At 46.3% G+C, this 14,990-nt stretch overlaps 2 protein-coding genes and 1 long non-coding RNA gene across 7 annotated transcripts; 1 reads left to right on the top strand and 2 right to left on the bottom strand.

The window, feature by feature from the left end:
- Window positions 1–1,482: 1,482 nt before the first annotated feature.
- LOC111855431 (bcl-2-related ovarian killer protein homolog A-like) lies at window positions 1,483–10,193 on the top strand. 2 transcript variants are annotated; one of them, XM_072704484.1, is made up of 5 exons: window positions 1,483–1,857; window positions 2,284–2,649; window positions 3,871–3,999; window positions 7,747–7,910; window positions 9,348–10,193. In XM_072704484.1, the coding sequence occupies exons 2-5, from the start codon at window positions 2,427–2,429 to the stop codon at window positions 9,471–9,473; spliced, it is 642 nt and encodes a 213-aa protein (XP_072560585.1). In that variant the 5' UTR covers window positions 1,483–1,857; window positions 2,284–2,426; the 3' UTR covers window positions 9,474–10,193. The 2 variants fall into 2 exon arrangements, with proteins under 2 accessions (XP_072560585.1, XP_072560586.1); XM_072704485.1 differs by lacking the exon at window positions 1,483–1,857 and having other exon boundaries at window positions 1,903–2,649.
- Window positions 2,486–3,510, bottom strand: LOC140581543 (uncharacterized). Its single transcript, XR_011984642.1, has 2 exons — window positions 3,474–3,510; window positions 2,486–3,257 (listed from the first exon to the last, which is right to left on the bottom strand). It is a non-coding gene; the product is annotated as an uncharacterized lncRNA (long non-coding RNA).
- Window positions 10,194–10,233: 40 nt separating the features above from the next.
- On the bottom strand, window positions 10,234–14,852 carry thap4 (THAP domain containing 4). Of its 4 annotated transcripts, none has more exons than XM_023822285.2 (6): window positions 14,063–14,852; window positions 12,761–13,476; window positions 11,614–11,770; window positions 11,406–11,515; window positions 10,898–11,001; window positions 10,234–10,815 (listed from the first exon to the last, which is right to left on the bottom strand). In XM_023822285.2, exons 1-6 carry the CDS (start codon window positions 14,137–14,139, stop codon window positions 10,699–10,701), a joined length of 1,281 nt encoding a protein of 426 aa, XP_023678053.2. In that variant the 5' UTR covers window positions 14,140–14,852; the 3' UTR covers window positions 10,234–10,698. The 4 variants fall into 4 exon arrangements, with proteins under 4 accessions (XP_023678053.2, XP_023678054.2, XP_023678055.2 ...); XM_023822286.2 differs by having other exon boundaries at window positions 14,145–14,850; XM_023822287.2 differs by lacking the exons at window positions 12,761–13,476; window positions 14,063–14,852 and adding an exon at window positions 12,140–12,507.
- Between the last annotated feature and the right edge of the window lie 138 nt (window positions 14,853–14,990).

Genomic DNA, 14,990 nt, shown 5'->3' with positions numbered 1-14,990 from the left:
CTTATCGGGGTAACTTGTCGGATTTAAGGTACCACGGTTTAAATGCACTTTATATTCGTTTACTTACATTTTGCCCAGATTACCTTAAATCCGACAAGTTACCCCGATAAGCCAGTAACCCCGCTTCGTAGTACAGGCCACAGGTCAATTTATATCTGTGGTTAATTTCTAAAAACAATCTTGTGGCTAGCTCCATTGCCCCACGTTATCGTAAATCAATGTTCCAAAACTTGTGGAAATGAAAAAGTGTTATATTCTGTAAACTTGGGATAAGTTAATCTGAGCTTCTGTGGATAGTTTAGAGCTGTGTTTTAGGAAACTCGGCTTCCGTTTCGATAACATAACCAGACGTCAACACTTGTCACAGAGCTACAAGTACGAGTAATGACTTAACGAAAAGTGTCAGTGACAAAAAGGAGCAGGCTGTTAAGGGAGATTCCGGCAGTTTTTCTCTTTATAAATAAGGCATCGGCGAAGTCTCGGCACGAAGAAGTTGGCCGTAATGTACCATCCTTCTTTATGCTGGTGTGTTAAAATTGTAGGCGCTATACAGCCAAGATACTTAACAAGATGGTTAAAATGTTATAAGTAGTCTCCAAATTATTTTCATGGGCATTTCTTTGAGTTCTTATCATTACACGAGATCTGTTATAGATTATTGTCCTAATATGGGCAAATAAATGACTTGAATCTAAAAAATCTTCTGCTGCTTTCCACTTTGCTTTGCTGACCAGAAATTTCTACGATGAGCACATCAGCTCAGTAACCCGAGATATCTTTTTTTTTTTTTTTACCGCTAACTTGGACTGGCGTTTAGCGCTGGGTGTAGACAATTTATATTATAAGCATACAGAACACGACACTAAACGATTAACTCTTGAGAGCGTCATGAGCTTTAAGGAATTTTGAGGACGACCCCCCCGCACTGGACGTCACCAGTTTTGGTAGTTCAAGCAGCATTCAGACATTGCTTTACCTAATTTGGCATCTGTGAAGACCAAGTTTGTATCGTAAACAGAGGGCGAACTCGCCTACGTTTCCCCTCCTGCCACTGCACGCCATTATCCACAAGCCCTCCCAACGTTGCGAGAAGATGGATAACGCCTAAATTAGCAGTGATTGCACAATGCCTGAACTTCAATAAAAGTCTTTGCGAAACAACTGTGGTGCAACTTGAATCGGCCCATGCACAGTAAAAATAAGTTTTAAGTAGAAGTAACTTTGCAGCCCGTGTGTTTTATATAGGCCTATATATATATATACAAATATATTCGTCATACCATTGAAAACGCATCTTTGAAACCATTGTAATGCCATTTCAGCGTGGTTTTCAAACAAACACTGAGGTTTCTCCTCCAAACCTCGAGAAAACTCCTGCAAAGCCATGACTGAGAGATAAGGATCGGGGGGTGGAGCCTCGGAATGTAATCTCCCTTTACTCCGCCTATATGAGAAAAAACAGAATGACATATAACAAAACATGACCGCCGTCTCAAAGACGACGCATTTTAAAGGAATCACTTTTTGTGTCAAGCAGCAGTTGTCCGCTTTGTACATGAGGACCAGCCGGCCAAACAGCACGTCATGCGGCTTTCTCACTAAAAATGCGGTGAAGATGCTCTTTACCAAAGAATTTCATACAAGCTGTGAGTCTCATCGCAAATGAAAAATATTTTACTGTAGCGCACTCTTCTGCACATTTCAGGCCTTGAGGCTGCTTTTATAAAATGTCACGTAATTTTACATTTTGATGGCGAAAACCGAGTATGAAATGAATGAAGAGCATATAGACTGCATGAAATTGTTTGCCTCGGAGCGACACCTTGTCAATTAACAACGAATTACAAAACACCAAAGGTAGGTTTTATTTTCGTGCTTCTATACACTCCCAATTCTGAATGTGATTACATCTAAACTACACAAGTTTGTGTCATGCATTGACATTATTGAGAGAGACCTCTGCTTGATTTTATTGTACATATTTAAACAAGTTTAATTAAGTGATCCTGATATTAAGGCAAATATAAACGGTGTGCATTAGAGGGGAGATACCTATCTCCTCCCTATAGCTGCCGAGGGGAACCTCCTTCAAGTAGTTAGGCTATTATATGTGCATTTTTTTTAACACGGCGATGATAACGTCTCTTGCTGTGATGAGTACGCCTCCCACACTGTCAGTCTATCTGCTGCGGAATACGGAGAGAATGCCACTCCTCCCTTTCTCCTGCGTCCTCTTTTTATTATTCATTCCTAGCAAAGTCACATCCTTTTCTAACTTTCTAGAAGGGCACTCCGCCGTTTAATCCCAAGACGTGCCCTGTCTGTGGGGAGGTGGTGGTATTGGAAAAGGGCGAAGTTACAGAGAAGAGGACAGCCGGCGCATCGAGGTTTGCGCTCCATTCGGACCCGAGCGCCCGTGGGGGGGCATGGACATGCTGCGGCGCTCCTCGGTATTTGCGGCTGAGGTGATGGAGGTCTTCGATCGCTCTCCCACGGACAAGGAGCTGGTCTCCCAGGCAAAGGCACTGTGCAGAGACTACATCCATTCCAGGCTGAACCGGGCGGGGATTGGCTGGTCCAAACCCGAGCAGAGCCTTTCGGCGTCCGGGGGTGCGCTGGCAGAGGTGTCCTCGGTTCTCCTCTGGTTGGGTAAGTGCGGCGCCGCGATCGCTTTGACTGGCGACCGGTCGAACTTTGCATTTTGATCCACTGTCCTGATTACCTGCGCGTTGCTCTTTTGAACTTACGATGCCAGTTTTACGCAGTTAACACCCGTCTAAAGCGGATAGATCTAACAATGAATCAATATCAGTTTGGGAGAAAGTCTAGATTTTAATGCAAACACCTGGTATTTTAAACACCGCAGCAAAGCGTTTTTATGTAGTTTTATAAAGTATGAATGTAAGGCGTGTGGTCTGGCAGCCTTAGGTCGTTGCTCCGATGTCAGCTCCGAAGCTCGCCGGGGCTGCTGTTTGAGGATGAACCGAAGCGCTTCCCAGGAACTGCTTTCCTAAAGGCGGGGGCAGTACAACTGATCGCGCGGGTCCCACCAGCCATTTTGCAATGGTTCCAGCAAATAAGCCTGGCAAACTGACGGTTGCTTCGTCCCCACTGAGGCCTGAGAGACGCAGCTCTCGCTCCCTCTGCGGTTTCCCCCTGCCACCCACAGCCCGGCGTCTTCTGCATTTTCTCTCTCTTGATTTATTTCTCCTGTGTGAAGTTATGTCCAAGATGTCTGTATGTAACACGTGCTGCACCTGTGGGTAGTAAAGCAAACGCTCACGGTCATCCGGTTATTGTGCAAACCGCAGGCATGGTGCAAAAGACACACGACAACAGGTGTTATTTGAAAGATATCTGTACTTAAACCTGCATTTTACTAAACTGTCGCCGCTTTACGGCTATGATCTCTTTATGGTTGTAAAGTAGCCTAAATTGTTCAACATAATTTAATGTGTATAAATAGGCCTAACCTGTTCTCAGAGATTCTTGTTTACTGATTGGCAGTGGCACACATGCGCACACACGTTTGTATTCAAATTTTTGTGGAGATTGGGGACTGACCATTTTTATGGGGAACACCCTAATCCCAACTATGACAACCTTACCCCCTACCCAGCCCTAACCTTAACCATAAGTAACAAAACAAAATACAAGATTTTTAGTTTTTTGACTACAAAGATTTTTACAGGTTGAATTTCTCCTTGTGGGTGTTGAAACAATAGTCCCCACAACATGAAAATGACAGGTTTTTATGACACTGTGGGGACTTTTGGTCCCCACAAAGTAATATATACATAACATACACACGTGCGCACACACACACACATACTGCCACGCAAAGTGATTTGTGTAACTCCCCTGGCGCAGGTGATGAGTTGGAGTATCTGCGGCCCAGTGTTTACCGTAACGTGGCGCGGCAGCTCAACATCACCGTGGCCTCAGAGAGCGTGGTGTCGGACGCCTACCTGGCTGTAGCCGAGGAGATCTTCACCTCAGGTAAGTTTTTTTTTTTTTTTGGGGGGGGCATTGCTGGGACCGGGGCTGGGGAATCTCCAGCAATCATTCCACGATGTCACAAAGGCTTTGTGGATTTTTGTTTTTCCCCCACCACTGCCTCGAGCATTCTGGGAGTCAGTAATCGTGCGTAGTCATGCTATAGTCGCTCCCCTTTTCTACAGGCGAGACATTTCAATGCAAATGCTTGCCTTTTGCCACAGGGAATCTAAGTGCACTGAGAACAGGCCGATTTGTCACACTTATTGTAAACGCTTTGTGCGGGGGCTTGGCCTCTCTTAGTATAGACTTTTTAAAAATAGCTTAAGCCGTGGTGATTTTAAAGTCCGCCTTTAGGACAAACCTCTTATTCTGGCTAACGTCAGGAAGGGTTCTGGGGAGAACACGAGGCGTCTGCCATGTAAACAAAATCTCAGCACACCTTGGGAAAAAAAGAGTCCCTTTTGGTATCCTGAACGTTTTTTTTTTGGGGGGGGGGGGGGGCTCTGCAGGCTGACCTGGTATGTGCTCCTCTGCTGGTTTAGGACGAATGATTGTTGGAAGGCGCCTGTAGGACATGGGAGGACATGCACTGCTTTGAGTGCGAAAAGATTGCTAACAGTCCTGTGATGTGAAGGAAGCACATTTTGTAGGTTTTATCTGTGCATGAAAGGGCTGAGTAAGGATTGCAGATTGTGGTCAGTCCTGCAGGTAGGTATGTGTTGGAAGGGTGGAGAGCCATTACATGCCAAGAGATCATTCCTTTCCCTTAGGCTTTTGCTCAACCGTTAGCAATCGATGGGTGCGTCAGGAGCCTCAGTTACCAGAAAACATACCAAACAAACACTTAACGTGCGTGGACACGCAGCAGTCTCTCTGTAAGTTTACATTTTCCCGAAGCTGCTTTGACTTTTCCAGACTGCCAGAGACGCTAATGGAACAAGATGTATGAAGTCTTAAGAAGGGCCTAACAGCCGGATGACAGTTTGTTAGCCACCATGACACGCTACCTGCGCTAACTGACCACGCGGATGCGCAGACACGCAAAGGCGCCGCAGTCAGTGCTGCCGTCTGAGCTTCTGCTTCATTGCTGCTTTGTTCCTGGTCCCTCTTAATGCTGCTTCGTTCCTGGTCCCTCTTATTGCTGCTTTGTTCCTGGTCCCTCTTATTGCTGCTTTGTTCCTGGTCCCTCTTATTGCTGCTTTGTTCCTGGTCCCTCTTATTGCTGCTTTGTTCCTGGTCCCTCTTATTGCTGCTTTGTTCCTGGTCCCTCTTATTGCTGCTTTGTTCCTGGTCCCTCTTATTGCTGCTTTGTTCCTGGTCCCTCTTACCGCATTGCTGCGGTTGTGGATTGACAGTGAGTCATGCGGTCCACCACCCATCTGGCAGGCACTGTTGGGAAGTCACATTTTACATAGAGTATGAGGAACAGTGGCAGCACCAGGGTCGGGTGACGCCGAATTCAGAGCCGCGACAGGTACAGAACTAATGCGTTTGGAACGGAACAGATGGACAGAATTTTATTCTTTTAAATCTTGAACTCTGACTCATTGACAGGGTTCTGGGCTCAGCCCTCGATCTTCCCTTACATTAGAACCTCCCCTAGTGAGAAAGCCCCCTTAGAAACTGCACAACTTCAGCGACTTCCCAGAATCTCCTGAAGTGGATCTCCGAGGACAGCATAACGGCTATATTACATGGGCTGTATGCAATATCATAATGTTATCCTGCGTAAAAACACAGTCTAAAAACGCAGAAACAGTTTTCCTGTCTTCCTGTCTCAGTTGTTCCTACAGTATTGTGCCTGGCTGCTTTATAAGGCTTTAGATTGAGGCCCAGGCCCTAACTGTATGTGTACCCTGGCTTCCAAAGAGGCAGGTCAAAGGTCAGCGACATCACTTCCTGCAATGGCGGGCGGCTGTGGGAGGAGGTCCCAGCTCCGTCGCAGGGCTGCCCTCTCCCACGGCTGCCCTCTCGCACGGCTGCCCTCTCGCACGGCTGCCCTCTCGCACGGCCACGGGAGATCTCCCCAGGCAGATGGCGATAGTGCCTGCTTAAAGGAGCCAGGAAATGAGGTTTATGCCTCTGCAGTTGTTTTGCCTGGTCCTTGTCTGTCAAGGAGCCAAAGAATATCTAATGTTCCCCAACTTTATAATTAATTAGGTTCGATTGGCTCTTAGAAAAACATGTGTTTTCAGTTATTCATTTTTTTCAAGAAATATAAGGAAATCGATTGTATTCATTTTTGCTATTATTTTTTAGAAAAATTCATATTGTTTTAGTCTATTTTAATTACAGCTTTATCAGCCCATCACCAAAACATCTTTCACTTGAAATGTGCAATTTATAAAATGTACAATTAGCCATTGTACAATTAAACCACATTGAAAATTTAATGAACATTAGCATTCAGCCTAATGCCTAAGCTGACTTGAGCAAAAACACAATAGTGCTTAGGATAATGTTGGTTCTAGCCAGTAAGTCTGAGTCTTGTTAGTCTTTGAGGAATTTGATTGTCGTCTCGCTAAATTGGCCCCTATATTTAGCAGTATGGCTTTCAGCTGTAGGGTCGCGAAATTTTTCTGTCGAAGACAGACGGAAAACCTGCAATTCAGAGCGAAAGAGAGCTTCAAATAAGAGGCCCATTTGTTCCGGTGAATGTTTAACAAAAAATGAAAGGTCTTTCCTTGTGTCTAGACAGCTTGCTGTATATTTTACAAAAAAAGTCAAGCAAGCATTCAAAGTTGATGTAAGGTAGGGTAGGCTTTCTTTACCCAAATATGGATAGATTTTACCCTGGCATGTCAGAGAGTCTTGCCTGCCTGACGTATTACGTGTCGTCGTCTCTCCCCTCCCCCCCCAAACCACTCTCCCTCCAAACTATTGAGTGAGGTTACTGAGAAATGCCTGTATTTGGTTGCCCGACTCTGGGGAAACTCGAGACATTCCCTCTAACGATGTAGATGCCCAGGCACAACTTTGCTCTTAATTGGTTTACTGGTGGAGCATTTGTGAACTCTTAAGGTATTCTAAATCCAGCAGCCACTGACCAGTTAAGCTGGGTGACCTGGCTCGAAGTTCTTTGGCTGTTTCAGGAAAACCTCAGCTAAGATTCTGCTTTGTACTAGAAGTGGTGAAGAGGCACAATTTGTAACCTTGTGTAGGGCCAATAAAACCATTATGTGACAAGGGGGGGTGGGGTGCTGACCTCACTTTGCCGCCAGTTTCACTGTGTATTGGACTGGGGGCTCCATGGGTGAAGTTTGCCTAGGTCACCACGTGGGTTTTGGCCGGTACTGGCCTTGTGAAATCAGATTGGACTGCCATCATTTAATGGTAGGAGAACAAATCCTTTTATCATGGGTTGGACCCTTATGCTATGCGTAAGCTTGAGAAGCACGTCCTGTTTACGTGAGATACAGCCTCTCACTTCCCGAGGCTCTCGGCTGGTGTCCTGACACGGCTCTGTAATTCCGTCACGTTAGCTCGAATGTGACCTGGACGCGAAGGCTAAGCCTGGATGGATCTCTCGGTTTTAAATGCATACAGGCAATTGCAAGCTGCGTTTTATGAACAGCAGGAGGCCTGTGACTCCAGCAGCTCATCCGAATGAGCATGCAGTCGCAATGTGTAAGGAGGCTGCTTCATTGGTATGGACGCCTCCACATCTTCTGCTGTCTGCGTGAGCAGCAGATGGGGGGTGGTGTGACGCAAACGGCACCATTACGTGATCGTACCCGACTCTTGCAGGCATCACGTGGGGCAAGGTGGTGTCACTGTACGCCGTGGCCGGAGCCCTGGCCGTGGACTGCGTGCGACACGGGCAGCCTGCCATGGTTCACACTATCGTCGACTGCCTGGGGGAGTTTGTCCGCAAAAGCCTGACATTGTGGCTGAAGAGGAAAGGAGGCTGGGTAAGTCGTTGTCAATCCCACCACTGTCCTGCGGTAACTGGGTCCTGTGGGACAGAGCTGGAGCTGATGGGGTGTGGGGCAACAGCTAAGCAGGCCTATGAATCCCGAAAAGGCACACAGGAAGTGCGTACAAGTCCCGAGTGGGTCTACAGGAAGTGCATACAAGTTCTGAGTAGGTCTGCAGGAAGTGCATACGAATCCCGAGCTGGCCTGCAGGAAGTGCATACAAGTTCTGAGTAGGCCTACAGGAAGTGCCAATGAATCCCAAACAGGCCTACAGGAACTATGTACAAGTCCTGGGCAGGTGTACAGGAAGTGCATACAAATCCTGAGCAGGCTTAGGCTGGAAGTGCATATGGATCCTGAGCATGATTTCTGAAGAAATATTTACAAATCCAGAGCGGGCCTTCTTAGGAAAAATGTATGAATCCTGAGCCTGTTCTGGTAGTGCTTGCTGAAATCCTGGATTTGGGTTATCATGACGCTTTGTCATGATTTACAGTTCTGCAGAAATGGTAGGCTCATGCATTTACAAGTCAGAGGCGCTGTACCAGCAGATGAACTGAACTCGCCTTTCCTTGTAACTGTGGCTTAGCTTGTTGTAGGTTGATTTATGACTGTAGGTTGCATGTTTTGGTTTGGCGTGCGCTAGTCGCAAACACCCTGTGGCTTCCATGTCTCCCTGCCTTATCTACGGCACTTTTGGTGGAGATGGTCATGGGGTAATGTTGTTCCTCATACGTCCACTCATAGCCTGAGGGTCAGAGGAACTGGGGCCTGCCAGAACACTGTATTCGGGGGACTAAGGCCACCGACTAACAAAGAGATTTTAGAGATGGGGGTGGTATAGCCTGTTTGTGTCCTGCAACCGGGCCGCGTGATTGAGATGGATGATCAACCATTCCTAGACACCTCTGTGATGCCCTTGTGTCCATTATTAAATGGTGTTGAAATAACTATATTTTCACGGCAAAGGTCATCTACTCTGGTAGAGTTCCTGTTGCATAACCATGTGTGAGCTGTCAGCAGCTCGCGACACACACATCAACCTGTTTGATGCTTCAGCTTTTTCATGGTTCATTTTCTTCTGAAGTGCCAGCAAGTTTGTACCCATTCTCAGGGCGGCAGGGCTTGTCGGGGCAAGTCTCAGGGCCCCATCTTCAGCAGAGGCTGGCTGAAGGTGTCGATATGTACCCTGAAGATAACGGAGCTGTTGGTTGCACTGGCGAAGCCACATGCTTGCATGCCATCAGCAAGTCCACTTCCCCTTCTCATGAAAGTCTAATGGTGCCAGTAAGAGTGGGAGCCAAAGAAAGTGGTGGCAGGAGGGGCCATTTAGGGAACCGGGGGCAGAGACATCACAGTGCCTTGTGTTTGGCAGCCTGCAGAGGTCCAGGAGTGACACCAAATGAGTCTGCTCTTTTGTCCCTCCCCCAGACGGACATCACAAAATGCGTGGTGAACTCTGACCCCAGCTTCCGCTCCCATTGGCTGGTGTCTGCCGCCTGCACCTGTTGCCATTTCCTGAAAGCTGTCGTCTTCTACCTGCTGCGGGAGCGGTGAGGGCAGGACCCCCAGGAGGGGAGTGGGCACAGCGAGAGGAGGCTGACAGAGGCCACCAGCGCAGATCCCCCTGCTCCTATGCCTGTTACCAGCATCACAGAAGCTCGTCTTTCAAGCACAGTGTCGTCGTCACTATTCAACTCTCTCCCCCCCTCCCCCCTCCAATATGGGTTTATTCTTCCCAGTACCAGGCGACCGTCCACCCTTCCAGGCTTAACAAACTACCCCCCCCCCCCCTCCCCTCCCCAAGTAGTATTATGGACAGGCCGCCTATCTCTGTCTGGTTTCCTGTGAGTCAGTAGATCCCTTGGGGTGGGGGTGGTCTCGCACATCCTGATGCATTTCCAGCTCTTCCAAAAGCAGCACCTGTGGACTGACTTTAATACTTAAGCTGATTTAAGTGTAAAAACTACTCACAAAACACGGTAGAGGCCTGGAAATGCCCCAACCCCCCCAAAAAAAAAAAATCAGCTAAATGTTAATGTGAACTGTAACAAAAAAGGCTTTTGGCCACAAAACACCATTAATGCCTGTTTTAGAGGCGACTGGGCCAAGCATTAACTATTCACCCCCCCCCCCCCCACCCGTAGCACATGGATTAAACAGTGTTTTTTTTCCTTCCTCTTCTAATTCTTTTTATTCTGTGAATAACTTTAAAATTATCACACATTTCTGGTATCGACACAGCAGCTCCAATAAAACTGCCTTTTTAAAAACATACCGACGCGTCGATCTGTGACAGACCACCGTACGCTTCATGTCGTTCTGAACGTCTGTTTAATGAGCCTCGCCGTTCACATGCACTTTCATAGTAACTTCACAAATTACTAGCGTCCGGACACTTAATACAAAGCACCTACTACCAGTACAAACAAGTGATTACACAACCCCCCCAGACTCATTTCAATAAGAAAAAAAATGTCTTAATAAATGCTGTACGATCTCAAATGTGTGTAGGGACCGGTAAAGAGTTTTTGCTGAATTAATGGCTGATATCTAAAAGGTGTGTGCGTGTTTTTTAAAATTAAAAACGAGTGTAGCAATCAGTTAGTTTGGCACTGCCATAAAATAGTATATAAAACATGGTATTTGACAATGTATATGGTGCCATTTCACCATGATATGGATTTAGAAGGTTACCACTATCGTCAGTTTGTCCTGAGTAAAGGAAATATATATTACAACTAAACCCTGTGCCAGGAGGGGGCGCCGTGGGCCCAGGTCATCAGGAAGACCGCCGGTAAATAATGTGCAAGTGCTGTGTCAGCGGCTGGTCCCCCGTCGCCATGGAGACCGTCTGCTCCAGCTTGCCGTCTGCCCTCAGCTGGAAGAGCCTGGAGATCTGAGGTACGAACAGGCAGGAGTGAGAGCACGTTCGTGGGAAAGGGGCTGGGCCAATCAGGACCGGCGTTCCCAGGCTCTACCTGTTGGACGTGAGGCTCCTTGGAGAAGGAGGCCCTGGCGAGGGCCTGGCTCTGCAGGGAGAGCAGCTGGCCGGCGAGCTGGCCTTCCTCGATCTCCACCAGGCCTGGGGAGACCCCACACACAGCATTCAGCTCAATGGCTCTTCAGGACATGGATGTAGGCCACTACCATTTACCCTATCACAATCTGCTTTGAGGATGTCGATATTTCAACATTATTTAGTATTTAAGAAACTGATGGAAGATTCTGCATTGACAGATGTCCCACCTCTCATTGATACGCAATGTCCCAGAAATCTGTCATTCCCCTATTCAGTGGTGGTCAAATTAGACAGCAAGAAGTTATACCTCTGCAACCTCGCCTCCCTAGCCCCGGTCAGCAAACTTCGTCTATCCTGCCACCGTAACACCAGCATGCCCACCCTCCTAGATGCCCCTCATCTACCTACCCGCAATCAATATCCCAAAGATGGGATATCTGGACTGAGAGATTTTTTTTTTTGAGTACCTGAGTTCTGGGCGATGATGAAAGCCACTCTGTTGGTCCCAGGCTGAATCCTAATGAAGCCGCACTCTCTGTGCAGTGGTTTTTTACTCTCTGCGTGGAAGGCATTGAACCTGCACGGAGACCGGAGGCGAATTCGCGTCACAGGCCGTCGCGGGGCCGGTAGGTGGCGCTCGAATCAATGCGTGTGTGTGCGCGGCGGCGCTCTCACATGAAATTGATGACGGGCTGGCCGACCTGGCTGAAGTGCAGCGTCTCGGTGTAGCGAAAAGGCGCGATGGTGGGGAAGGAGCCCTCCCCCGGCTCGTCCGACTCCCAAGATCCCAGCAGCCAGTCGAGGGGCGCGATTGCTGGGTTTAAAGGGGCCTCTGCAAGGACACGATAGAAGCGTGGAAAAACACTTATTATACAGCAGGTGTCTGCCAGTTAAAACCGTGCTTCGCTCTAAATCAGCGCATGACACAATTTTCATTACGAAGTAAAAAAAAATTACTTGATGACTGCTACCATACAGGAAAAAAGTGCATGGATTATTAAAAATACATTTTTTATAGAAAACGATACGGTCACACATATAATTACTTAATGCAATCATACACGATACTGTCCGCGGTCGACACTAACTACCCGAATAATCAGCTGGAAATCATAATATTTGGAAATGAAAACGAACATTATTATATGTATACCTGAATATAAAGCACACATCTATCTCACCAGAAGTGAAATCATCTTACCGCGTAATCTGAATTTTGCTACATTACCTGATTGCTGAAATGGACAGGTCATTATTGAAATGCAATTCAAAATAAAATGCGAAAAGATATATACATATACCAGTATATACTACGTTGTTTCTCAAAGTAGCCTACTAGTCGACAAGGAAACTACGCATCCAAACGTACTTTAGAGGACAAATTTGCTCTTACATCATCACATTGCACCCATCTGCCCCTAAGCATGATAGAACATGTAGTCTTTGGCTCAGTAGCTCGCACAAATGACGTGGCATCGTTGTTTTCTGCTGTCTATCGTGGCAGTATGAGGTACAAATAATTCAGCGCATTTCCTGAAAAGTGGTTATTTTCATTCATTTCATTTCAGTAATACGTAAGAATTTAAATCTTGTACTAAAAGTATTATAAATATACAGGTAAAATTGAACCCAGCTCTCTCAGTAAACTGCTTTTTAGCATTTTAGTGGGTGTAATAAGGAATCTTTATAAATTAAAACAAATTGGACTTTGCTTTTTGTTATCACAGCAGAGTGACATGCAACAATGAGAGGCCTTTTGTAGTCTAAATCTTTTTGGCTCATCTGAGCTCTGGAAGGTGCACTATCCATACAGCCAGGTCACCTGTGGGGATTCCCAAACGCCTCCTCAACCTCCGTATCTGTAATCCTGGCCGGTGATGCCGTCGTGTCACGCCCCTCTGACGTGGCCCCGTTGGTCTGGCCGTGAGGGGTGCCCTTTCCCCCGGTTTGGCACACGCCGCTCCGCCAGGGCTGCGACCCCAGTGCCTGCAGTGGCCTCGTTCCGGGCGGGAGGTGCTGCTGTAAGAGTGCAAGGCATCGATGAGGTCGCAGGATGAGGGCTTGAAGACCTCCTCCTCTCCATCCAGAGACCACTCTCCTACAGTCTGCTGACTCAGGGGCTGCGGAGGCAAGCCACCAGGGGCCGCCGGGTTAGTATCAGGACCAGAGATGACAGCACCGGTGTGATCATTGTAACCCGGTATTGAGGAAATTCTTATTCCCTTTGACTGCCCTCTGTAACTCTGCGTAGGCCTTTTATAGGCCGCTGCTGCCTCTTCCTCCTCATCCTCTGACTCCTGTGCACTCAGCAGTTTCTTGCGGATGCTGCCCCTTGTGCCCTTGTCCACGGGGCTGAAGTCAAAGATGCTCGGCACAGCACCGGCCTTGAGCTGCCTGTGTTGGTCCTCACAGCCCGGCAGGAAGCTGTCTGGGGTAAAGTGTCGGCTGCACAGGAAGGAGTACTTGTTGGGCATCCAGTTCTCCCGCCTCACCGCCCGTTTCCATTTGGCTAAACGGCTTGCATTTTTTATGGGGAACCTGGAAACGTAGGCACACAGATTTGTTGCTGTTTTTTAAATCCTCTAGATATTAAAGATCCAATAACATCACAGAAAAGCAATTCTTGATAATGGACCAGTGAAAGAGAAATTCTGGTGTCAAAAGAAGTAAAAGATGTTCATATTGTTTAAATGTGGTGTCAAAGGAAAACATCACAAATACAGTTATGTAATATCACATGTATTTTTATTAAAGTGTAATATATATTACAAACTGCTACGTTGTCCATTTGGTAGCCAAATCACGTTTTTAACCACCTCTCAACATATTCTGTGCTAGCAGAACCAGACCGTCGGGGCGCAATTAGAAATGTAATACTGCCCCCTGCTGTACCGAATACACATCACGCCACCTTGTGAAACGTGTCACCAAAAATCGAGTAGAAGTTGCTTAGTCCGTTAAACTGGCAAGGATACGACTGAACTACAATTTTAGTGCCGTTTTAATGACAGGTGTTGATAATAGCTAGTTCCGTTCCTATAGTATGTTAAATGACACCCTAATAACACATTATTGTGAAAAGCCAAATGTCCACGTCTGTCGCTTTGGGTAATGCTGACCTTACCTATGAAATGACACCTCGGTTTTATCCACTTTGCCTTGACGATTAGTGCAGTTTACAGCAGCGCATGAGATTACCATCTTACCTTGCTAAAATGTAATGGATACTTGCAATAACTAATTTCCACACTACAATAGATATTAACCAAGGGAAGTCCCACGGCCGTACAGGAAAATGGCGGAGCACTGCACGTTTCACGAAGCCAAGTTTCTCTGTGACGTACAGCACAATGGCGTTTGTTTTTGTTTGCACATTTATTAACTGATGTTGCTTCTTCTAGTCTAATGCCCGATCGCACGGGAACTTACCATTTGTTGTAGTTTTTATTGCTATTCCATGTATATTAAATTAATAAATAGTGTATTTTACTGAGAATTTTTTCATACATTAATAAGCTAGATGTGAGCTATTTAAATATCCTAAGACATTTATTTTCTACTGTATTTTATTGACCGGATGTTATTGAACATTCAAGAGGTCTGCATGTAGTGTAAATTATAGTTGGCCAATAAAAAAATGAGTACGAAAATAACAATCCAAAGGAAAACGTACAAAATGTTAAGACAGTCAGAAAAAAACGCAGGAACTAAGAATGTATAGAATTTCCACGGCACGAACACATGCATGGCAGAAATTTCTTTAATTACTTTAAGATGAAACTCCCCTTTAAACTTAATATCTGTATTTAGCTAGCTACATTAGAGTACATTCAAATGTTCACGGTGCAGATGCCTAAAAAGTTTTGCAATACACATTGGATTATAATAAACAGACACCCAAATCATGGGACACGTCGGTACTCTCGGAAGCTTCCTGTTTACGAACGTCTCATTTGTTTTCATCCTCCACGTCATAAATTCTGGCGTGTTTATTGGACTAAATGTAGAAGTTCCGGAAAATTCGCAATTTGATTGGATAGTATCAATCTAAG

This window comes from Paramormyrops kingsleyae, chromosome 21, assembly GCF_048594095.1.
Source record: "Paramormyrops kingsleyae isolate MSU_618 chromosome 21, PKINGS_0.4, whole genome shotgun sequence".
Lineage (NCBI taxonomy): Eukaryota > Metazoa > Chordata > Actinopteri > Osteoglossiformes > Mormyridae > Paramormyrops > Paramormyrops kingsleyae.
Note: the sequence above shows the minus strand (reverse complement) of the source record. Positions and strands in the feature narration are given on the sequence as shown.

Excerpts from the sequence above, each read along its gene's own strand:
- LOC111855431 (XM_072704484.1), top strand. The coding sequence starts at position 2,427 with ATGGACATGCTGCGGCGCTCCTCGGTATTTGCGGCTGAGGTGATGGAG. Across the intron at positions 2,650-3,870 it reads CTCGGTTCTCCTCTGGTTGG|GTGATGAGTTGGAGTATCTG; the intron begins GTAAGTGCGGCG and ends CCCCTGGCGCAG. Across the intron at positions 4,000-7,746 it reads CGAGGAGATCTTCACCTCAG|GCATCACGTGGGGCAAGGTG; the intron begins GTAAGTTTTTTT and ends CGACTCTTGCAG.
- thap4 (XM_023822285.2), bottom strand. The coding sequence starts at position 14,139 with ATGGTAATCTCATGCGCTGCTGTAAACTGCACTAATCGTCAAGGCAAA. Across the intron at positions 13,477-14,062 it reads ACCGAGGTGTCATTTCATAG|GTTCCCCATAAAAAATGCAA; the intron begins GTAAGGTCAGCA and ends CTACGTTTCCAG. Across the intron at positions 11,771-12,760 it reads GCGTTTGGGAATCCCCACAG|AGGCCCCTTTAAACCCAGCA; the intron begins GTGACCTGGCTG and ends GTGTCCTTGCAG.